The sequence below is a fragment of the Ovis aries genome, chromosome 15 (genome assembly GCF_016772045.2).
Source record: "Ovis aries strain OAR_USU_Benz2616 breed Rambouillet chromosome 15, ARS-UI_Ramb_v3.0, whole genome shotgun sequence".
Taxonomy (NCBI): domain Eukaryota; kingdom Metazoa; phylum Chordata; class Mammalia; order Artiodactyla; family Bovidae; genus Ovis; species Ovis aries.
In genome coordinates, this window is record NC_056068.1 from 61,116,278 (window position 1) to 61,140,686 (window position 24,409).

General features: G+C 37.4%; 2 protein-coding genes across 20 annotated transcripts in view; one reads left to right on the forward strand and one right to left on the reverse strand.

Moving 5' to 3' along the window:
• Nucleotides 1-15,821, reverse strand: part of IMMP1L (inner mitochondrial membrane peptidase subunit 1) — an 89,797-nt gene extending 73,976 nt beyond the window's left edge. For 6 of the 19 annotated variants that reach the window (XM_060400040.1, XM_012096156.5, XM_012096158.5 and 3 more), the window contains exons 1-2: nt 15,733-15,821; nt 4,940-4,991 (exon numbers count right to left, since the gene is read on the reverse strand). The gene's annotated coding sequence lies outside the window, so the exon portion shown is untranslated. Of the gene's footprint in view, nt 1-4,939; nt 4,992-7,333; nt 14,198-15,732 lie in introns of all 19 variants that reach the window. The other 13 variants (XM_012096159.5, XM_042233314.2, XM_060400035.1 and 10 more) reach the window with 5 other exon arrangements.
• Nucleotides 15,822-15,964: 143 nt separating this feature from the next.
• Nucleotides 15,965-24,409, forward strand: part of ELP4 (elongator acetyltransferase complex subunit 4) — a 240,986-nt gene continuing 232,541 nt past the window's right edge. The window contains exons 1-2 of the mRNA XM_004016368.6: nt 15,965-16,210; nt 23,573-23,608. Of these exons, the coding sequence (XP_004016417.3) occupies nt 15,988-16,210; nt 23,573-23,608 (259 nt within the window). The 5' untranslated portion in view covers nt 15,965-15,987. The remainder of the gene's footprint in view (nt 16,211-23,572; nt 23,609-24,409) is intronic.

A 24,409-nucleotide genomic window follows, 5' to 3' on the forward strand; every position in this document is an offset into this window, starting at 1 on the left:
GACATTACTTTGCCAACAAAGGTCCATCTAGTCAAGGCTATGGTTTTTCCAGGAGTCATGTATGGATGTGAGAGGTGGACTGTGAAGAAAGCTGAGCACTGAAGAATTGATGCTTTTGAGCTGTGGTATTGGAGAAGATTCTTGAGAGTCCCTTGGACTGCAAGCAGATCCAACCAGTCCATTCTAAAGGAGATCAGTCCTGGGTGTTCTTTGGAATGACTGATGCTAAGATGAACTCCAGTACTTTGGCCACCTCATGCAAAGAGTTGACTCACTGGAAAAGACTCTGATGCTGGGAGGGATTGGGGGCAGGAGGAGAAAGGGACGACAGAGGATGAGATGGCTGGATGGCATCACTGACTCGATGGACATGAATCTGAGTGAACTCCGGGAGTTTGTGATGGACAGGGAGGCCTGGCATGCTGCGATTCATGGGGTCACAAGGACACAACTGAGCGACTGAACTGAACTGATAAGCTCTAAATTGAACAATTCGAAAGTTCAGTGAGGGAAAATGATCATCATAATGATAGTAATTCATTACTTTCATATGAATTTATTTAGGAAATGTTAATAGAAAAAGGAGACTGGCGTGCTGCAGTCCATGGAGTCACAAACAGTTGGACACAACTTAGCAACTAAACAAAATAAAACAAAATAGAAAAAGGAAGCATGACTTGCTCTTCAAATTTTTTAAAAATAATCTTAGAATATCAAACAGACTACAAAAGTAATTTCAAATCTTTCATTCTAAAGAATGACAAAACTGTAATACAACACAGACTTAAACTTGTTTTTAACCCTCTGTTTTGGGAAATGAAAAAATACAAAAGGCAAGAACATGCCCTTAAAATCCAAAAGATTTCTAAAAGAAAGTATTTTTTAATGATTAAAAACCTTATTTCGGTGCTGGACAACTCTGATAGAAAGTTCTTTAACCTGAGTTGAAAATGAAATTGCCACGCTCTGGAGAAACAAAGGGGTCTAATTTCTCTTTCACAAGGTTAGGACAGGTGGTCTGAAACTCAAAATCATTCATCTCTGAGTTAAATATGTCTCACTCACTGTCTGTTGTTTCATATCATAGTCTCTAACCATACTGCTTTCTCTGAATTTACTCATTTTAGCAAGACAAATATGCCTCATTGCTTAGGCAAATATCCTACCATAAATTGGCTAAATAAAGGACTAATTTAGAAGGATACAAATGCTGAGTTTGGGCCTAGGTACAAACAGTAAATAAAAGTATGAATTTTCTCATGACACAGTTCATTACTATTGTGAAACCAAGCTCTATCATTTACTAGCTATGCGACAATGATAGTTAATTTTACATGTCAACTTGACTGGGCCATGCAGCGTCAAGATATTTCCATTCAGTTCAGTTCAATTCAGTCACTCAGTCAAGTCTGACTCTTTACGACCCCATGGACTACAGCACGCCAGGCCTCCCTGTCCATCACCAACTCCAAAAGTTTGCTCAAACTCATGTCCATCAATTGAGTGATACCATTCAGCCATCTCATCCTCAGTCGTTGCCTTTTCCCTCTGCCTTCAATCTTTCCCAGCATCAAGGTCGTTCCCAATGAGTCAGTTCTTTGCATTAGGTGGTCAAGATATTTGATCAAACATTATTCTGGGTGTTACCGTGAGGGTGTATTTGGATGACATTAACATCTGAATCCTCAGAATAAGTAGACTGTCCTCCCTAATGTGGGCAGACCTCATCTAATTCATTGAAGGTCTGAGTAGAATGAAAGGCTGAGCCTTAGACCACTAAGAGGGAGAGAAAAGCATCAACATATTAGAGATTCTGAAAACTTTCTAAAAGAGCATAACAGTGACAGGTAGAACATGACAAAAAGCAACAGTCTAGCATAGCATTTAGTAAACTATGGTTCACAGGGCAAATTTTCCAGGCTACCCCCTGCTGTTGTATACCCTGCAAACTAAGACTGGGTTTTATACTTTCAAATGGCTCAAAGAAAACAAGGATATTTTGCGACATGTTAAAACTATATGAAATTCAAATTTTAATTTTCATAAGCAAAGCATTAAGACACAGCTGTACTCATTCTACAATATAAAACTGCATTTTAATGGTAGTGTTAAAAAGGGATGAAAGAGGACATGTGGCCTGCAAAACCTAAAATACTTACTATTTGGTTTCCTAAAAAGCATGCTGATACCTGGCCAACTACATGCACAGGATGCTTAGGAAAGATGGAACTTTTCTTCCTGTAGCAAGGGTTGAATCAGTATTTGAGGAGGATAAAAATGGTTTAACCTTCCTGAGAGGAAGTCAGGTGAATGAAAGTATGGTGGTTGAAAATCTAAGATAGCAGCCTCCTTATCAGGCTATTAGAAAAAGGCCTGTCCTATCTGTTTGCTCTCTGCTTATCCACCTCGATCAAAACACATCAATAAGTAAGTCCTACCTATAGCCAAAGCAACCTACAGATTTAGTACAATCCCTATCAAAACACTCATGATATTTTTCACAAAACTGGGACAAAGAACTCTGTAATTTATTTTTTTTTCTCATTTATACTTTTTTAAAATTTTTTTTTTTTTTTTTTACTTTACAATACTGCATTGGTTTTGCCATACATTGACATGAATCCACCACAGGTGTACATGAGTTCCCAACCCTGAACCCCCCTCCCACCACCCTCCCCATATCATCTCTCTGGGTCATCCCAGTGCACCAGCCCCAAGCATCCTGTATCCGGTATCGAACCTAGACTCCACAAAAGACCCTGAACAGCCACAGCAACTTCAACAAAAAAAAGAACAGATGAAAGTATCACACTCACTGACTTCAGACTATATAACACAGCTACAGTAATCAAAACAGTATGGTACTGGCACCAAAACAGAACTATATATCAATGGAACATAACAGAGAGCCCAGAAATAAACCTACACATCTGTGGTTAACTAATAAAACAACAAATAAAAAAACAAAGGAGGCAAGAACATACAATGGAGAAAAAAACAGTCTCTTATAGAGTGTTGCTGGGAAAACAGGAACAGCTACATGTAAAAGAATGAAATTAGAACAGTTTCCCATACCATATACAGAAATAAAATCAAAATAAATTAAAGACCTAAATCTAAGACCAGAAACCACAGAACTCCTAGAAGAAAACAGCAATACACTGTTTGACATAAATTACAGCAATATTTTTTAGATCTGTCTCCTAAAGCAAATGGAAAAATAGCAAAAATAAACAAACTGGATCCAATTAAACTTAAAAGTTTTTACAGAGCAAAGGAAATCATTGACCAAACAAAAAGAAAATCTACTAAATTGGAGAAAATATTTGCAAATGATATGACTGATAAGGAATTAATATCTAAACTATATAAACAGCTTAATTCAAAATAAAAACAAAAACCCCCAAACAACCCAATTTTTTAAATACACAGAAGATCTGATAGATATTTTTTGAATAAAGACATACAGATGACCAACAGGCACAAGAAAAGATGGTCAGTATGAGTAATTATAAGAAAAATGTCCATCAAAACCACAATGAGATATCAACTCACAATTGTCAGAAAGGCTATCACCAAAAAAACCACAAATAACAAATGTCAGTAAGGAGTTTGAGAAAAGGGAACTCTCATATGCTGGTGGTGAGAATGTAAACTGCTACAGTCATTATGGAAAACAGTACGGAGATTCCTCAAAAAACTTAAAATAGAACTATAAGATCCAGCAATTCCACTCCTGGATATATATTCAAAGAAACCAAAAACACACACTTTGAAAAGATATATGCACCCCATCGCTCATGAGTCAGTTCAGTTGCTCAGTCGTGTCCATCTCTTTGCGACCCCATGGACTGCAGCATGCCAGGACTCCTTGTTCATCACCAACTCCCGAAGCTTGCTCAAATTAATGTTCATTGAGTTGGTGATCCAATCCAACCATCTCATCCTGTCGTCCCCTTCTCCTCCTGCCTTCAGTCTTTTGCAGCATCAGAGTCTTTTCCGATGAGTCGATTCTTCACATGAGGTGGCCAAAGTATTGGAGCTTCAGCTTCAGCATCAGTCCTTCCAATGAATATCCAGGACTGATTTCCTTTAGGATGGACTGGTTGGATCTCCTTACTGTCCAAGGGACTCTCAAGAGTCTTCTCCAACAACACAGTTTAAAAGCATCAATTCTTAGGCACTCAGCTTTCTTTATAGTCCAACTCTCACATCCATACATGACTACTGGAAAAACCATAGCCTTGACTAGATGGACCTTTGTTGGCAAAGTAATGTCTCTGCTTTTTAATATGCTGTCTAGGTTGGTCATAGCTTCTCTTCCAAGGAGCAAGCGTCTTTTAATTCCATGGCTGCAGTCACCATCTACAGTGATTTTGGAGCCCAAGAAACTAAAGTCTGTCACCGTTTTCATTTTCCATTGCTCATAGCAGGATTATTTACAATAGTCAAGATAAGAAAGCAACGTAAGTCTCAATCAACAGATGAATGGATAAGGAAGATACAAAAATGCAATTTCGCCATTTGCAACAACATAAATGGTCTAGGAGTGTATTTTAATGAAATGAGTCAGACAGAAAAAGATAAATACTGCATGTTATCAATTAACGTGAAATCTCAAAGTAAAGTGAATGAATAAAACAAAATGGAAACAGACTTAGATATAGAGAATAAACTAGTGGTTACTAGTGCAGAGGGGCTGGGATAAGGGAAAACAGGGGTAGGGGATTAAGAGGTATAAACTACTGTGGATAAAGTAGAGAAGCCACAAGGATATATTGAACAGTAGGAAGGAAATATAACCAATATTTTATAATAAATTTAAATAGAGAATAATCTATAAAAATACTGAATCATTGTATTATACACTGAAACTAATATATTACTATAAATCAACATGCTTTAACAACAAAAAAATAATACTAATACTAAGTCCTACCTACTCACAAGGAATTTCCATCAGGATTCTTTCCAGTTAGGGTAAAGATTTGCTAAAAAAACAAAATAAGAAAAAAGTCCATTTCAGTTATCTATATTATTCAACTGGTCATATATCAACACAAATGAACAAGTAAAGATCACCAACATTTAAGAAAATCACAAGAATGAAAAAGAAGGCCCATGATGTAACACAGAACAAGTAACTCTGGAGAAATCAGAGGTAATTCAGGGAGGAAAAGAAAACAATTGTATTTAACACCTTCAGAGATATTAGGTAAGATACTGTATTTAAGAGACAATGGGTATATAAAAGAGAAGAATTAAAAGAACAAAGATGACAATTTAAAGAAATTTAAAACAATGCCAGTGCACCACCACCTTCCCCATATATACAAAAACATAAAATTTGAAACCAAAGTTGAAGAAATACAAAAAAATAACCCAAAGAGGGTAATGATCTCTCTAAAATGTTATAGGAAAAGACTACTTTCTCCTATCCAAAACACACACACACACACACACACACACACACACACACACACACACACACACACACACGAGGAAAAACAATGGAAAGGACCCAGGGAATACAGAGCAAGAAAAGAAAAATAAATAGATCCTTAGACACATCTCTGATGTAGAGCAGAGGTTGTGAGACTAGGGCCCAATAAGCCAAATCCTGCTCACTCTACTTTAGCAAATAAGGTTTTACTGGAACACAGTCATGTTCATTTATTAACATATTGTCTAAAGTTGCTTTTTTGCTGCAACCACAGTGCTAAGTAGTTGCAACAAGGACCATATGATCTGCAAGGCCTGAAATAATTACTATTTGGTTTTCATAGAAAAATTTTGCTAAATATTGATTTAGAGTTATATAGTAGCAACTTGGTAAAAAGTAGCTTTTAAATTTAAATAATTAAAACAAAATTAAAAATTCAGTTCTCAGTCATAGCAGCCACATTATAAGTATTCAAACGTCAAATGTATTTAATGGCTATTATACCGGTCAGTGTAGATACAGAATATTTCCATCAACATAGGAAGCACTACCTGGCAGGGTTTACCTGGAAATTATTATAGATCACTACAGCTATATTTAATTCCTGCTTCTAAAAGTGCTACAGTGGAGGGGCGAGCAGTCAAGATGGTGAAATAGGTCACAGAATTCATCTCTCCTTACAAGTACATCAAGGATACGTCCACAAATGGAAATTTCTCACAGAGCACCTGCTGAACATTAGTGGAAGACTTCGGATACCTAACAGGACAAGAAAAATCCCCTCACAACCAGGTAGGAAAAAGACAGACAGAAAGGAGGAATCAAAAAAGAGACCAGCACCCCTGGTGGGAAGCTGAAGGTAAGGAGAGGTTCCTGCACCAAGAAAAATCACCTCATGGTGGGGGAAGTCAGCTGAGACAAAACAGCAACTTTAGGGGATCATGGGGGAACACAAAGGACACAGTGGAAGAAACCATAAATAAGATGAAAAGTTAACCCTCAGAATAGGAAAAAGTATTCACAAGTGAAGCAACTGAAAAGAAAATAATCTCCAAACTATACAAACAGCTCATGTAGCTCAATATTAAAAAAAAAAAAAAAACACCTCAATCAAAACATAGGTGGAAGACCTAAATGATACTTCTCCAAAGACATACAAATAGCCAACAAATACATGGAAAGATGTTCAACACCACCAGACAGTCAATACCCAAATCAACTATATTCTTTTCAGTTGAAGATGGAAAAACTCTGTATGATCAGCAAAAACACAATCAAGAGCTGACTGTGCCTCACGTCATGAACTTCTTATTGTAAAATTGAAGCTCAAATTGAAGAAAATAGGGAAAACCACTAGGCCATTCAGGTATGACGTAAATCAAATTCTACATGACTTCATAGTGGAGGTGACAAGATTAGATCTGGTAGACAGAGTACCTGAAGAACTATTGATGGAGGTTCATAACACCGTACAGAAAGCAGTGATGAAAACCATCCCAAGGAAAAAGAAATGCAGGAAGGCAAAGTGGTTATTTGACGAAACTTTACAAATAACTGAGGAAAGAAAGTGAAAGGCAAGGAAGACACAGGAAAGATATACCCAACGGAAGGCAGAATTCCACAGAACAGAAAGGAGAGATAAGAAGGCCTTCTTAAATGAACAATGCAAATATACAGAGAAAAACAACAGAATGGGGAAGACTAGATATCTCTTCAAGAAAACTGGAGAAATCAAGGGAACATTTCATGCAAAGATGAGCATCATAAAGGACAGAAATGGCAAGGACCTAAAAGAAGCAGAAGACATTAAGAACAGATGGCAAGAATACACAGAACTATGCAAAAAACGGTCTCAATGACCTGGATAACCACGGCGGTGTGGTCACTCACCTAGAGCAGGACATCCTGGAGTGTGTCAAGTGGGCCTTAGGAAGCATTACTACAAACAAAGATAGTGGAAGTGATGGAATTCCAGCTGAGTTATTTAAAACCCTAAAAGATGATGCTGTGAAAGTGCTGCACTCAACAAGTCAAGATTGGAAAAGGTCAGTTTTCATTCCAATTTCAAAAAAGGGTAATGACAAAGACTGTTCAAACTACCCTACTGCTGCTGCTGCTGCTAAGTCGCTTCAGTCGTGTCCTGCCCTCATTTCACATGCTACCAAAGTTATGCCCAAAATCCTTCAAGCAAGGCTTCAGTAGCACATGAACTGAAAATATCCAGAGGTACGAGCTGGATTTAGAAAAGGCAGAGGAAGAAGATCAAATTGCAACACACCTTAGATCATGGAAAAAGAAAGAGAATTTCAGAAAAATATATACTTCTGCTACACTGACTACACTAAAGCTTTTGACTGTGTAGATCACAACAAACCGAGGAAAGTTCTAAGAGATGGCAGTATCAGAACACCTTACCTGTCTCCTAAGAAACCTGTAATCGGGTCAAGAAGCAACAGTTAAAACCAAACATGGAACACCTGACTGGTTCAAAACTGGGAAAGGAGTACAACAAGGCTATATATTGTCACACTGCTTATTTAAGATGAAGGTATATCATGTAAAATGCTGGCTGTTTGAGTCCCAAGCTGGAACCAAGACTGCCAGGAGAAATATCAACAACCTCAGATATGCAGATGATACCACTCTAACGGGAGAAAATGAAGAGGAACAAAGAGCTTCTTTAAAACTCAACATTCAGAAAACTAAGAACATGGCATCTGGTCACATCACTTCATGGCAAATAAATGTGGAAACAGTGACAGACTTCATTTTGGGGGGGTTCCAAAATCACTGCAGATGGTGACTGCAGCCATGAAACTAAAAGACGTCTGCTCCTTGGAAGAAAAGATATGACCAACCTAGACAGCAAATTAAAAGTCAGAGACATTACTTTGCCAACAAAGGTCCGTCTAGTAAAAACTATGGTTTTCCCAGTAGTCATGTATGGATGTGAGAGCTGGACTATAAAGAAAGCTGAGTGCTGAATCGATGCTTCTGAACTGTGATGTTGAAGACTCTTGAGAGTCCCTTGGACAGCAAGGAGATCCAACCAGTCCATCTTAAAGGAAATCAGTCCTGAATATTCATTGGAAGGACTGAGGCTGAAGCTGAAACTCCAATACTCTGCCCACCTGATGCAAAGAACTGACTCATTAGAAAAGACCCTGATGCTGGGAAAGATTGAAGGTGGGAGGAGAAGGGGATGACCGAAGATGAGATGGTTGGATGGCATCATCGACTCAATGGATGTGAGTTTGAGTAAACTCCTGGAGTTGGTGATGGACAGGGAGGCTTTGTGTGCTGCAGTCCATGGGGCAGCAAAGGGTCAGATACAACTGAACTGAACTGAAAGAGCCTCTTGATGAGGATGAAAGAGGACAGTGAGAAAGATGGTCTGAAACTTAACATTCAAAAATTAAGATCTGACATCCGGTTCCATCACTTCATGACAAATAGCAGGGGAAAAAGTGGAAGCGGTGGGTTTATTTTCTTGGGCTCCAAAGTCACTCAGATGGTGACTGCAGTCATGAAATTAAAAAATGCTTGTGCCTTAGAAGAAAAGTTATGATAAACCTACACAGTGTATTAAAAAGCAGAGGCATCGCTTTGCCACCAAAGATCACCATAATCACAGCTATGGTTTTTCCAGTGGTCATGCACAGATTTGAGAGTTGGACCATAAAGAAGACTGAGCACTGAAGAATTGATGGTTTTGAATTGTGGTGCTGGAGAAGACTCTTATGGTGCTCTTCCTGGACTGGAAGGAGATCAAACCAATCAATCCTGAAGGAAATCTGTTCTGAATATCCATTGGAAGGGCTGATGCTGAAGGTCCAATACTTGGACCAACTATTACAAAAAGCTGACTCACTGGAAAAGACCTTGATGGTAGAAAAAACTGAAGACAAAAGAGGGAAGGGGCAGCAGAGGTTGGTTGGACAACATCACAGACTGAAAGGACATGAATTTGAGCAAACTCTGGGAAATAGTGGAGGACTGAAGCTTGGCATGCTGCAGTCCATGGGGTCTCAAAGAGCTGGATAGGACGGAGCAACTAACAACAACAAATGGTAAGAGTATGACTTTCGTATATTTTGGATTACAGCCCTTTATCAAGTGTGTCCTTGCAATTATCTTCTCCCAGTCTGTGGCATCTCTTCTCATTCTCTTGATACTGTCCTTCACACAGCAGAAGTTCTTAATTTTGATGAAGTCCAACCTGTCTACTCTTTCTTTTATAGATGATGTTTTTGGCGTATCTAAAAAGTCATTACCATCCCCAAGGTAAGCTACATTTTCTCTAACGTTATCCTACTTGAGTTTCATAGTTTATTTTACACTTATGTATGTGATTCATTCTGAGTTAATTTTCCTGAAGTAAAGTCTGTGTCAATATTTATTTACTTGTTTATTTTTGCATGTATATGACTGACTGTTCCAAAGCAAAGACTATCTTTGCTCCACTGTATTGCTTTTGCTCATTTTGTCTAAGATAAGTTCCCTATATTCATGTGGGTCTATTTCTGGATTCTGTATACTGCTCCACTAATACTTTATAGTAAGTCTTGAAGTCAGGTAGAGTCAGTACTACATCTCTGTTCTTCAATATTGTGTCTGCTATTCTAGATTTTTTGTCTTTCCATATAAACTACAGAACCAGTCTGTTAATCTCCATGAAATAATATGATGGGATTCTAACTGAGAGTGCATGAAATCTATGGATCAATTATGGAAGAACTGACACTGAAAATATTGAGTCACCTATCCATGAACATTATCCATCAGAGGGCAGACAAAATGGAAACCACAACTTCAGAAAACTAACCAAACTGATCACTTGGATCACAGCCTTGTCTAAGTCAATGAAAGTATGAGCCATGTCGTGCAGGGCCATGCAAGACAGACAGATCATGGTAAAGAGTTCTCACAAAACGTGGTCCACTGGAGAAGGGAATGGCAAACCACTTCAATATTCTTGCCTTGAGAACCCCATGAGCAGTATGAAAAGGCAAAAAGATAGGACACTGAAAAATGAACTTCCCAGGTGCACAATATGCTAAGGGAGAAGGGTAGAGAAATATCTACAGAAAGAAGAAAGAGATGGAGCCAAAGCAAAAACAACGCACAGTTGTGTATATGGCTGCTAATAGAAGTCAAGCCTGATGCTGTAACGAACAATATTGAAGGGGAACCTGGAATAATTTAGGTTCATAAATCAAAGTAAGTTGGAACTGGTCAAACAGGAAATGGCAAGAATGAATATTGACATTTTAGAGATCAGTGAACTAAAATGAACTGGAATGGGCAAATGGACGAATTTAACTCATAACCATTATATCTACTACGTTGGGCAAGAATATCTTAGAAGAAATGGTGCAGCCCTCATAGTCAACAAGAGTACAAACTGCAGTACTTGGGTGCAGTCTCAAAATGACAGAATGATCTGTTCGTTTCCAAAGCAAATCATTCAATATCACAGTAATCTAGTCTATGTCCCAACCACTAAAGCTGAAGAAGCTGAAGCTGAACAGTTCTATGATGATCTACAAGACGTTCTAGAACTAATACCAAGAATAGATGTCCTTTTCATCACAGTTCAGTTGCTCAGTCGTGTCCGACTCTTTGCGACCCCATGAATTGCAGCACGCCAGGCCTCCCTGTCCATCACAAACTCCCGGAGTTCACTCAGACTCACGTCCGTTGAGTCCGTGATGCCATCCAGCCATCTCATCCTCTGTTGTCCCCTTCTCCTCCTACCCCCAATCCCTCCCAGCATCAGAGTCTTTTCCAATGCGTCAACTCTTTGCATGAGGTGGCCAAAGTACTGGAGTTTCAGCTTCAGCATCATTCCTTCCAAAGAAATCCCAGGGCTGATCTCCTTCAGAATGGACTGGTTGGATCTCCTTGCAGTCCAAGGGACTCTTAAGAGTCTTCTCCAACACCACAGTCCAAAAGCATCAATTCTTCGGCGCTCAGCCTTCTTCACAGTCCAACTCTCACATCCATACGTGACCACAGGAAAAACCATAGTCTTCACTAGACGGACCTTAGTCGGCAAAGTAATGTCTCTGCTTTTGAATATGCTATCTAGGTTGGTCATAACTTTTCTTCCAAGGAGTAAGTGTCTTTTAATTTCATGGCTGCAGTCACCATCTGCAGTGATTTTGGAGCTCCCCAAAATAAAGGCTGACACTGTTTCTACTGTTTCCCCATCTATTTCCCATGAAGTGATGGGACCAGATGCCATGATCTTCATTTTCTGAATGTTGAGCTTTAAGCCAAACATGGAAGTCAAGAGATACCTGGAGTAACAGCCAAATTTAGCTTTGGAGTGGAAAAAGAAGCAGGAAAAAGGCTAACAGAGTTTTGCCAAGAGGATGCACAGGTCATAGCAAACACCCTCTTCAAACAACACAAGAGACAACTCTTCACATGAACATCACCAGATGGTCAACACCAAAATCAGATTGATTATATTCTTTGTAGTCAAAGATGGAGAAGCTCTATACAGTCAGCAAAAGCTCTATACAGTCAGCAAAAATAAGACCAGGAGCTGCCGGTAGCTCAGATCATGAACTCCTTATCGCCAAATTCAGACTTAAATTGAAGAAAGTGGGGAAAAGCACTAGACCATTCGGGTATTACCTAAATCATTTGATGATTTAGTGCAAGTGACAAACAGGTTCAAGGGATTAGATCTGATAGACAGAATGCCTGAAGAGCTATGGACAGAGGTTCATGACATTGTACAGGAGATGATGACCAAGACCATCCCCAAGAAGAAATGCATAAAGGCAAAATAGTTATCTGAGAAGGCCTTACAAATAGCTGTGAAAAGAAGAGAAGTGAAAGGCAAATGATAAAAGGAGAGATGATTCCACCTGATTGAAGAGTTCCAAGAAAAGCAAGGAAAGGTAACAAAAGCCTTCTTCAGTGATTAATGCAAAGAAATAGAGGATAACAATAGAATGGGAAAGACTAGAGATCTCTTGAAGAAAATTAAGAGATACCAAGGAAACATTTCACACAAAAATGGGCACCATCAAGGACAGAAATAGTATGGACCTAACAGAAGCAGAAGATATTAAGAAGAGGTGGCAAGACACATAAAACAACTATACACAAAAGATCATCATGACCCAGATAACCATGATGCTGTGATCACTCACCTAGAACCAGACATTCTGGAATGATAAGTCAAGTAGGCCTTAGGATGCATTACTATGAACAAAGCTAGTGGAAGTGATGGAATTCCAGCTGAGCTGTTTCAAATCCTAAAACATGAGGCTGTGCAAGTGCTGCATTCAATATGTCAGTAAACTTGGAAAACTCAGCAACGGCCAAAGGACTGGAAAAGGTCAGTTTTCATTCCAATCCCAAAGAACACAATTCTAAAGAATGCTGAAACTACCCCATAATTGCACTCATCTCACATGCTAGCAAAGTAATGCTCAAAATTCTCCAAGCCAAGCTTCAACAGTACGTGATCAGAGAACTTTCAGATGTTCAAGCTGGATTTAGAAAATGCAGAGGAACCAGAGATCAAATTGCCAACAATCATTGGATCATTGAAAAAGCAAGAGAATTCAAGCAAAACATCTACTTCTGCTTTATTGACTATGCCAAAGACTTTGACTGTGTGGATCACCGGTGGAAAATTCTTAAAGAGATGGGAATACCAGACCACCTAACCTGCCTAATGAGAAATCTGTATGCAGGTCAAGAAGCAACAGTTAGAACCAGACAGGGAACAACAGACTGGTTCCAAATTGGGAAAGGAGTACGTCAAGGCTGTATATTGTCACCGTGCTTATTTAACTTATATGCAGAGTACATCATGAGAAACATCGGGCTGGAAGAAGCACAAGCTGGAATCAAGATTGCTGGGAGAAATATCAATAACCTCAGGTATGCAGATGACACCACACTTATGGCAGAAAGCAAAGAGGAACTAAAGAGTCTCTTGATGAAAGTGAAAGAGGAGAGTGAAAAAGCTGGCTTAAAGCTCAACATTCAGAAAATTAAGATCATGGTATCAGGTCCCATCACTTCATGGCAAATAGGTGGGGAAACAGTGGAAACAGTGACAGACTTTATTTTCTTGGGCTCCAAAAATCACAACAGATGGTGACTGCAGCCATGAAACTAAAAGACCCTTGCTCCTTGGGAGAAAAGTTATGACCATCCTAGACAGCATATTAAAAAGCAGAGACATTACTTTGCCAACAAAGGTCTGTCTAGTCAAAGCTATGGTTCTTCCAGTAGTCATGTATGGATGTGAGAGTTGGACTGAGCGCCTGAGAATTGACGCTTTTGAACTGTGGTGTTGGAGAAGACTCTTGAGAGTCCCTTGGACAGCAAGGAGATCCTAAAGTCCATCCTAAAGGAAATCAGTCCTGAATATTCATCAGAAGGACTGAGGCTGAAGCTGAAATTCCAATACTTTGGCCATCTGATGCAAGGAACTGATTCATTAGAAAAGACCCTGATGCTGGGAAAGATTGAAGGCGAGAGGAGAAGGGGACGACAGAGGATGAGATGGTTGGATGGCATCACCGACTTGATGAACATTAGTTTCAGCAAGCTTCGGGAGTTGGTGATGGACAAGGAGTCCTGGTATGCTGCAGTCCATGGGGTCCCAAAGAGATGAACACGACTGAGCGACTGAACTGAACCGATGATAATGTTGTACCAAAGATTATATGTTAACTTCAGGAATGCATTGGTGCACATCTTCCTGGATTGTAGTTAAAGCTGAAAAACAATTTTTCACCTTAGAAAACTAAAGACTGAAGTAAAGAGAGTAGAAAATAAGCGAATATGTAGTAAATAAATCCATAGAAATTCAATATTTGTATACTTCAAAGTTTTCAGAGCAGCAAAACTGTCTAAGAAGTTCCTATTTGTTATTGGAGTGCTTTCTCACTTTCTGTTTTGGTCTTCTTGAGTACTTACTTACTACAGGGCAATAGTAACATATATTGTTCACTGTGATCATTTTAATTGATATGTTGTTATCTATGTGTTAATCTTATCTCCTCCAAATGAGAACAATTTTTTTTTACTTTGCCCTAAAATGACAAGTTTAGGTCCAAGCAGATAATAAACCTTCAACAGCTACTTACTGAATGATTGGCATCACAGAATTATACTGATGAGACTCTAAATGAAGGCACCTAAAGCCTGATCAAGCTTTCCAGTTGATATATTGTTAAACTGCAACGCGCTTTTTTTTCCTGAACATTTTTCTTTAAAAAACAAAAACCTACCCAAATGAAAAACTCGAGTCACTATGTAGCAATATAATCTCAAAAAGAATCAGCCAGTTTTTACAAGTCACTGAGATTTAAAACAATTCAATGCAAGAGTTTTGATGAAGTTTTGATGCATTTTATTAGTATCATAGATCACTGTCAAAATCAACAATTAGTATCAGTGCAAGCATAACTTGGGACTCTTTTAGTTTACACATCTGTCAATCATGAACGTCTTCAAAGATTACTTACTCCAACCCCCTACTCCACGCCCAGCTCAAAATTTTGAGAACAAAATTTAAATCCAAGGATTCATGGCTTTTTTCCAAAATCTACATGTAACCTTTTTACATGTAAAATGTAAAAATTTTTCATCATGTAAAATTCCTATTCTAATAAACTCTGGATTCAGAGTTCACAGATCACTTGAAAAAGAAAGCACATACACATGTAATTCTTACCAGTTTTTCGGGTTAAAAAAAAAAAACACACTAAAGTATTGTGTTATTTGCAGCTGCCTTAACAGCAAACGACAATTAAATGTGTGAACAAGGTTGTCAGAATAACACTTATCATTCACACCACTTATGGAAAGGCGCTCTAAGACTTCCAGAAGCACTAATTAAAATTAACGAAAGCAACTTACGGGGACGTGTCAAGAGAGGTACAGTTTATCATCTGCTGTTTGAAACAGAGGGAAATCAAAAAGCCTCAAAGCTCAAGAGTTTTTACTCTGTCTAAATCCAACCCAGCTGCCACCGGCACTGAGGAACCGAGCCCAGGGGCTGAACAAGCTACTAAGGTAAGAGTTTCAATTCCTTCCATGTTACCCAACTACTTAGAAAAAGACCTGAAGAGGATGCCGGAAAAGGCCTGGGATGGGGAGCGGTATCCTGTTTACTACAGAGAGGAGCAAAGTGCAGGGTCCTACTGAAAGTTGCTTGATATACCCCACCACCAGCCCTTTTTTTTTTTTTTTAACTCAACGTGAATGAAGACACTCAAAACGAGAAGAACGTTAATGATATTACCCACCTCAAGCCCCAAAGAACCCAGGAAGACTCTCGTCCAGGACTCAAGTGGCTCTTTCCCACCTGGGCCTTGCAGAAGTCGGCAGTCCTGACGTAAACGCACTTTTCAGCAATACGCCTTCCAATTGGTTGACTCGGGAGGGAGCCCTCAGTCCTATTGGCTTCAAGAGTCGAGGAGGCGGGAGTTTGGGGAAGACTGTGACAGGCCCGTCGGTTAAGCTCCCAGAGTTCTCATTGGGTCAACGCGGGAAGCCCCAAGATGGCGGTAGCAGGGACCAGCGGCACCGGCACCCGGAGTACTGGGTCTATGGTGGCGGCGGCCAGCACGAACAACGTTACTAGCTTCCAGCGGAGGGGTCCCAGAGCCAGCGGTGCCGACAGCGGTTGCTCTCGACTGGTGTCCATCGCGGGGACACGGCGGTCGGTGCGGAATGGACAGCTGCTGGTATCAACCGGGCTGCCAGCCCTGGACCAGTTCCTAGGTCGGTTCAGAACGGAGATCTGGGCTCAGCAGAGGGAAAAGAGGGAGGGGACCTGCCGGGGTAGACACCCTGACCCCACATCTCTCTCTCACCTCTCAGCATTCGGACTTGGAGAGGATGGCCCAGTCTGATGGAGGGGAGGAAGGGTTGCATGGAGACTTTAAATGCTGTTAATCAGATCTGGTTTTGTGCTCCTACTTTCTACTTTTGGTGCCCACCAGCCTTTTTCTCGATTATGACAGGAAACCTACATGCTTTGCATTCCTAGTTCAGGGGAATCAGAGACGATTTGGCATTCATCTAGGATCCCGTCCCGGTCTTTTGAATGCACCCTTATGTGAATCCCAGATAGCCCATGATTTGGGCTAACCTACAGAAGTTTGTATCACTTGAGACAGATGGGAATAAATAGAAGATGCTGAAAAAAGTAACGTCCCCCCTTTCGCCGCCTGACTGCTTATCTCCTGGTTCTGAATCTTTAATCATATTGACTTAAAAAGAATGTATGTTAGAGCTTAGGTGGATCCAAGTAATGAAAGCCTGTCTTTGACCTTAACAGACGTACCCAGTATCTGCGTTAAATATATGTATATTTGTTTTTGTTGTTTTTTCTCTATATATTTTGCTGCCCAGAGTTACATCTCAAACGATGTTTAAAATTATTTTACATTTTAACGAGAAAAAGAAGTCCAGATTTTAGGCTTTCCAAAATCTCTGGAATTTTTCTTGAGAAGGCTTGCTAAAGAATATGCTTGATTAATAACCATTATGTTGAAAAGACTGAACAGATTAGATAGGTAGGACAAAGCTGCTGTGTTAATAAAGCTTGTAAAGTAGTTAATTCCTATCAGAATGCTACTTTACTAAAATTGGTCCATGTTTGTATTTCATAATTTTATTATTGCAGGGTGAGATGTGTCAGTTAAGTCTTGTACACTTTCATAAAATATTACAAATGCCATTGTTCTTGTACTTCCCTTGTCATTTTCACTCTGTAGTTTTTTCCCCCACCGGTAGACTTTTGAGATAGGTTTAGCAATAGAAAGGCCAATGAGAAAGAGTATGGCTTCTTACGTCTCTTACTTTATGACCATAACTGGATCCTGGTTATTTCTACATAAATTTAAATAATAAATTTGAATGATTTCCCTTAATTGTTTCAACTCTGTTGCCTTCCTAAATTGCATGGTACTGTAAACAGAAATGATTCAAAATGTCTAGTTGGCAAATATTTATTTCACTTGTGAGTTTAATTTGGTGTCATCTTGTATTTAAATGTAAAACTTGGAGGCTGTTCCTAGTCCTTTTTTTGATAACTCAATAGAGATATGTAACTTCATTCACTGATCCTGAAACTCTCCAAACAAAAAGGTCACATATTCTAACATTACATCTTCAGTTCCTCATTTGAATAACAAAATGTAACTAGCACAGTGCCTGGTACTTATAGATTCTAAATAAGTTCTTGGTTTAAAGAAAAATAATGTGTAGGAAAAAGCGTGCACAGATTATGAAACACGTAGGATGGAATTACGTGTTTCAGCTCTAAAATCAGATTCGGCGACTAACCGACAGGAATAGAGTCACAAAACTAGTGACAGTCTGGCTGCCCTTCAGGCTCCACATTTAATGCTCTGCACTATGCTGCAATTGCTTCAAATTTTTGAGAACTCTTTTCAGATGTTTTTAACCATATGGCATCTAAGCCTAAAGATTTAACTGTATAGCCTCTTAAAGCACCCACCAGAAAGGTGACCCAAAGCACCTTCCTTGTGTTTTTTTACAGTGATATAAACTTGAACTGTAATTTTAAATTTCTTCAGATTTGCTTCCGAAGTTGGGGAATCTATTTATTTGACTCTAACAAGCTTATGCTAAAAATTAGTGTTCATTAAAATGATTGAAATAAGTATCAGTTTTTGGATATTTTGAAATATATTTTGCATGTATACAGTTAATTCTCAAATTGCACAGAAGTTGAAGACATTCTTCTAATAGGAGTTACTACATTTGGAATAATAAAATCTCTGAAATATTTTAGTTGTTAACTTCCTAATGGCATTTTTATATTTTGATTTTCTATTTTCTGTGGCCCTTTGGAGCAAACCCTATATATGTGTTGATCACTAAACCATTGTTTGAAAGTGAAACATTTGGCTGCTAATGTGTATGCACAAAAGTAAAAGCAATTCAGATTATACTGTGGTTCTGAAATGTTATCTGACTCAAGATTGTGACAAGTCTAATATAATCTTATAGTGACAAAATGTAATGATAATAGGATGCTATGACATCAGAATGATGAAACTATACTGTGACATTGTTGTTGCCTAAATATATTCTGTAGTTACTGCATAACAAGTAAATATTGTATTGTCGCTGACATCCTCTGCAGTGATATTTTACTACTGCCATTGTGACATTATTGTAATTTTAAGTGTAGATGCAAAATATATTTGAAAGGCATAAAATAGACGATTTGAATGTTAGTTATTTGATGATGTACTAATATTTCCATTGCTTACTCCGAAGTGTTTTATAAATTTGAGACTTTTCTATTACTGCATCTTAACTTTCATGATCTAATTGTATTAAATATTTTTATTCTTTATTTTATTGTTAGATATCGATTTATATTTCCCAAGTTGACTAATTTACATTCGGGGATTTCCTAACCCAGTTTCTCAACCGTCCCTTTCCAGAACATTTATGTTGTTATTTGAGGACAGTGTGTGTAAATATATCATTTTTCTTCTTCCAAGAATTTCCAAGGAGATTATATGGTAGATAAAGGATTCTGGCAGAATTTCTCTTTTCCTTGAATATAAAATAGTGGATTTTAGGACCATATGGACTAACGTAGAGAAATTATCTCCCAGGCTCATCCTTCAAAAAGATAGTTGAAGGACGGATGACTTCTCAGTTTTAACTGGATTAAACTCTGTGGTGTTCAGAATTTATTAAGTTTTGACAGACAAGTGAGTGCAAATAGGAATTGGGGTAAATAATAATCCAGGAAGACTGCCCTGAAGAAGCTTGAGGGTAGCTACCATTTTCAACATTGCCGTGAAAAAATAAATACTGGTTGGCCTAGTCCTTTCCTCCACTATATTTTAATCTGGCTTCCCTAATAGCTCAGCGGGTAAATATCCACCCATAGTGCCGGAGACACAGGAGAAACGTGTTCGATCCCTGGGTTGGGAAGATCCCCTGGAGAAGGAAATGGCAACCCACACCAGTATTCTTGCCAGGAAAATCCCATGGACAGAAGAGCCTGTTGGGCTACAGGCCATGGGTCACAAAGAGTTGAATACCACTGAGCACACACACATCTTAATCTGGAGTATGGGATAATATACATTAAGCTTAGCCTGTTTATTTAGTATAATCCCAGTTATGATGTTTTAACAATTGATACCTGTACATTTTAAAGCAAATGCCGTTCATTCCTTTGTAAAATTGTTTCATAAAATTTAATTAACAGAACCATTCTCATTGTTGATGGCTTTTCTGTTTTGATTCCCATGTTTGCCCAGCCAATAACTGTGATAACCAAGAGTTGTTAGGATGTTTCTTACCTAGAAAAAGTAGACTTGTTAATCATATAACTGCAAGTTAATTTGAAGTGTAGCATTAATTAGGTAGTTAAGGATATTGCTGTGAACAAAGGATATGGCTGTTACCTTGCATTTTCCCTATAGTGCCTTTAAGATGCCTATTTTGCTTCTATAATTTTAAGCAAAACTACTGATTTATAAAGAGCACTGGAAAGAACTAGGATGAAAGACTTCTCTTTCCTAACTTTTATTTCTCTTCCCTTTTACTTTGAAACTTTTAACTTTGAAAAAGGAGTTGCCTTTATTGTAAAACAAGATATCACTTATGACCTTCATATTCTAATATATTAATTTGACCTTGTTTACCCTAAATGTATAGCTTAATTGGAGATTTGTTTTGAGAACTGTGTAGGAATTGAATGTTCTCCCTTTAAATTAATATATCATTGTCTAACTATTCACATAATTTTTTTAAAATCTTTCCTTCATATTTAAAGAAGTTAAAAAATAGATACTGACACTTAAAATCTTAAATCTTCTAGTGTTTCTTAAGCTTTTATATTTTTTCTAGTTTTAAGACAAAATACTGTCAATTTTTTAAAATGTAAAAGCTTGATGAATTTTGTACTTTAAGACATCACTTGGAAAGTATTTTCAAGCTTTCAAACTTGTGTGAACTTACAAGTTGATAAAATATTCTCCCATATTTTTTTAGTAAGCTGGAGATGAGCTTAAATATACTTCTTAAAGTGGGGTCTAGAGGTAAAACCAAAAATTTATTTTTTTAGTGACCTAGAATATTGGTGATTTATCTGATATGATTAAAGGGAAGAGGAGGCATTGAACAAGACCATTTTTTACTTCTTTGTGTGTGTGTCCACCTGTGCAGTGTTATCATATTTAATTGGGAAACTATTTCTTGGTCTGTTCTTATCATTTCACTATGAATTTCATTCACAAAAAGCATTTATGTCTCTGAATATTCCACTTGAAGGCCTATATGAATTCCTAAGACAAGTGCTTACTTACACTGTTACTTACCTGTCAGACATTTTAATGTACTATTGGGAAATGATATTTCTATTTTAATTAGGAACTATTAGTGTGAAATCTGTGCTGCTTTTAAAATTGCTAATGAATTGCTGAATTTAAAGATGTATTGAAAGCTAACTTGTTGAATATATCATGTCAAGCATCTTGTGTTTAGTTGGTTAAGCTTTTCCATTTTGGGTAGGGAGAATGACTGCTAACTTATTAAAATTTCCTCTAGTTTAAAATATAGCTAGAATCTCAGTATATTGAGTGAGATATTTCAAAATACCTTATACAGAGTATTTGGGGGAAATGTGGTCTTATCACACACTAAAATGAAGTTTGGAAGAATATAGGAACTTTACAGCTACATGCTTGTGTATATGGTCATGTCAAAATCACTTTACCTCATATACATAGAATAAAAGCTTGATTTATAAATAATAAGGTGGCTTCTTCTTATTTCCCATGACTAACCTTCCAAATGACCAGCTTTACTAGGGCCAATTCAAATTTCAGTCTAGTGAATTTATATAATATAGCCCATTAGAAAAAAAGTAGGTTGCCTTTTTGTAAGAGAAGCCAAATAGAATATTAATTTGCCTGATAAAAATTATTGAAGTGTCCTCATATTGTTTTAAGTAATGTTTACATTTTCCAAACATAAAAATTTTCCATATATGATTTTAGTATATGTGATATTTAAAACTTTTGTTTCCTGAATTACCAGAAACAGTGGATTGTTCAACTCAGGCAGAAAACTACCTTCATAGTATAGTCTGATTTGCTGCTTACTGTTAATACAGTAGTACAATTAATACTGATAATTTATCAAATAATCTATTTACTGTATCATGTATTGATTGTTTCTAATAAAATAATTGTCAGAATGGTAAGAGTAGCTCTTACTGTACTTCTTTGGGCAAGACACCTGAGCAAGATATCATATCATTCAGTTGGAGAACTATTTCTTGATCAGTTTTTATTTCACTGTGAATATCATTCACAAAAAATATCTACTTCTCTAAATATTCCACGTGGAGGCCTTATATAAATTCCTAATTTGAGAAGACATGACTATAGACCCAAAGAAGTTTAGATAACAAATCTAAATCCTTCCTATAAAGATTAAGTTATGGAAAAACGTTAGCTATTTTTTTTTATAGTAGACTAGAAACTTGGAGTATCTGTTATGTGCCTATATTATTTCATCTCAAATACAAAAAATGATAATTACTAGCTAAATATTTTTACATGTGAGGAAAAATAGTGAAGAGTTGGAAAGTATAATTTAAAATATTTAAAATGGATTAAAAAATTAATATTGGTCTATATGTAGCACAAACTGTAAAACTAAATATTTACTCTTCTCCCAAAGAGAACCTTTTTGCTCTCATCTTTTATGGTTGTTATCATCACATATATTTCAGTTTATGCTAAACTTTTAGTTTGACCAACATTTGAAGTTATCCTGTGTAGTTTGGTAGGGCTTTAAATACACAAATGAAAGAATTATCTCATTATCTCAATGTGAAGTTAAAATTCATACTTAATTCTATAACATAACCACTTAAAATATTTAAATGTATTTGTTCCTTTTAAAAATTGTTTCTAACAATTTTGAATGCTCTGTATATAGTCATAAAGTCCTCAAATGTTGGATTATATTAAGTGTGCATGCAGCTTACCAAATATCAAATTCTTTGAAACATAACTTACTTATGCTTATTTTCAAGGCAAAAAATAAACACTGTCATGAATTTTTCATACCAAGTTTTTCTATGTATTGTTTGTCACTATAAAACTTTTTGGGAAAAGATTCTTTATTATATTTTAAATGTTTCACAATTTTGTAAACAACGCTAAAAATATTGTCTTCAGTTATCCAATAATTTTTAGTTTCTTTTTAAATTAATTATACTTTAAGTTCAGTTGATTCTTTGTGTATACGTTTTTAAATTTTTAAGTGAACTTGTTAGCATTTGCACCAATAACACATAGTAATGCATTCAAAAATGGTTTCACAAACAAAATATCAGTCATCAAGTGGTTGAATGTCTATCTTTCTGATGTTCTAGTTTCTTAAAACTTGATTTTAAATTGATTTTTCATAAACCTCTATTTCAGTTATATATTTATGATCATATTACCCTAATTCAAATGTAATTAAAATTGCATTTTCTAGTAAAATTGAAAATGTGCTTTGTGATTGTGGTGAACATACCACTCTTGTTTGACAAGAATATTCATCTTACATTATAAATATATTTAGAGTGTGTTCAGATTTGTGTGTGTTATTAATAATCGGAAAAGAATTTGTTTTAACTGTCAGTTTTTTTTCTCCCAAGGTTTGTTAAATTTGAGAATAAAAATTAAAGTGGAGTTTCTATTGTAATAACCTTTTTTTCTGTGTTGTGCTTTTGTTGTAGTTAAGCTCCTGTGCACATTTAGGTCTCAGCTATTGAGCTAATTTATTAATAAGTGCTAAATATAACATTAAAGGAATGCTTAGCCAGCTCTGTTGAATGCTGCATGGTCCTATCACAGGAGAAAGGAGGATAGTACAGTATATTATGAAAGTAATTGTAATGTGTAGTGTATAATTACATATAGTATGTAATTATTTCATAATAGCACCTTAAGCCAAGTATTGCAAAGGTTATTAAAATGTTGTTCTCAACTACAATTTTGAAGTTATCGAAGTACCTGTCTTGATAATGCCTAAAGATAATATGAAAAGGTAGATTAATTTGTTCATTTTGTTTCATTCCAGGTGGAGGTTTGGCCGTTGGAACAGTTCTTCTAATTGGTTAGTATAGCATACGTACATTGCTCTTCCCAATCACAGTTTTATGTTTTGCCTAATGATTTTACGGGTTTATCTGTTCTGAGATTAATTATATAGCACACTTCAAGAGTGGAGGTAAATTAAAGATGAAATGCCTTATGTTTCAGTTCAGTTCAGTTCAGTTGCTCAGTCATGTCCGACTCTTTGCGACCCCATGAATCGCAGCACACCAGGCCTCCCTGTCCATCACCAACTCCTGGAGTTCACTCAGACTCACGTCCATCCAGTCAGTGATGCCATCCAGCCATCTCATCCTCTGTCGTCCCCTTCTCCACCTGCCCCCAATCCCTCCCAGCATCAGAGCCTTTTCCAATGAGTCAACTCTTTGCATGAGGTGGCCAAAGTACTGGAGTTTCAGCTTTAGCATCATTCCTTCCAAAGAAATCCCAGGGCTGATCTCCTTCAGAATGGACTGGTTGGATCTCCTTGCAGTCCAAGGGACTCTCAAGAGTCTTCTCCAACACCACAGTTCAAAAGCATCAATTCTTCGGCGCTCAGCCTTCTTCACAGTCCAACTCTCACATCCATACATGACCACAGGCAAAACCACAGCCTTGACTAGACGGAGCTTAGTCAGCAAAGTAATGTCTCTGCTTTTGAATATGCTATCTAGGTTGGTCATAACTTTTCCTCCAAGGAGTAAGCGTCTTTTTATTTCATGGCTGCAGTCACCATCTGCAGTGATTTTGGAGCCCCCCAAAATAAAGTGTGACACTGTTTCCACTGTTTCCCCATCTATTTCCCATGAAGTGATGGGACTGG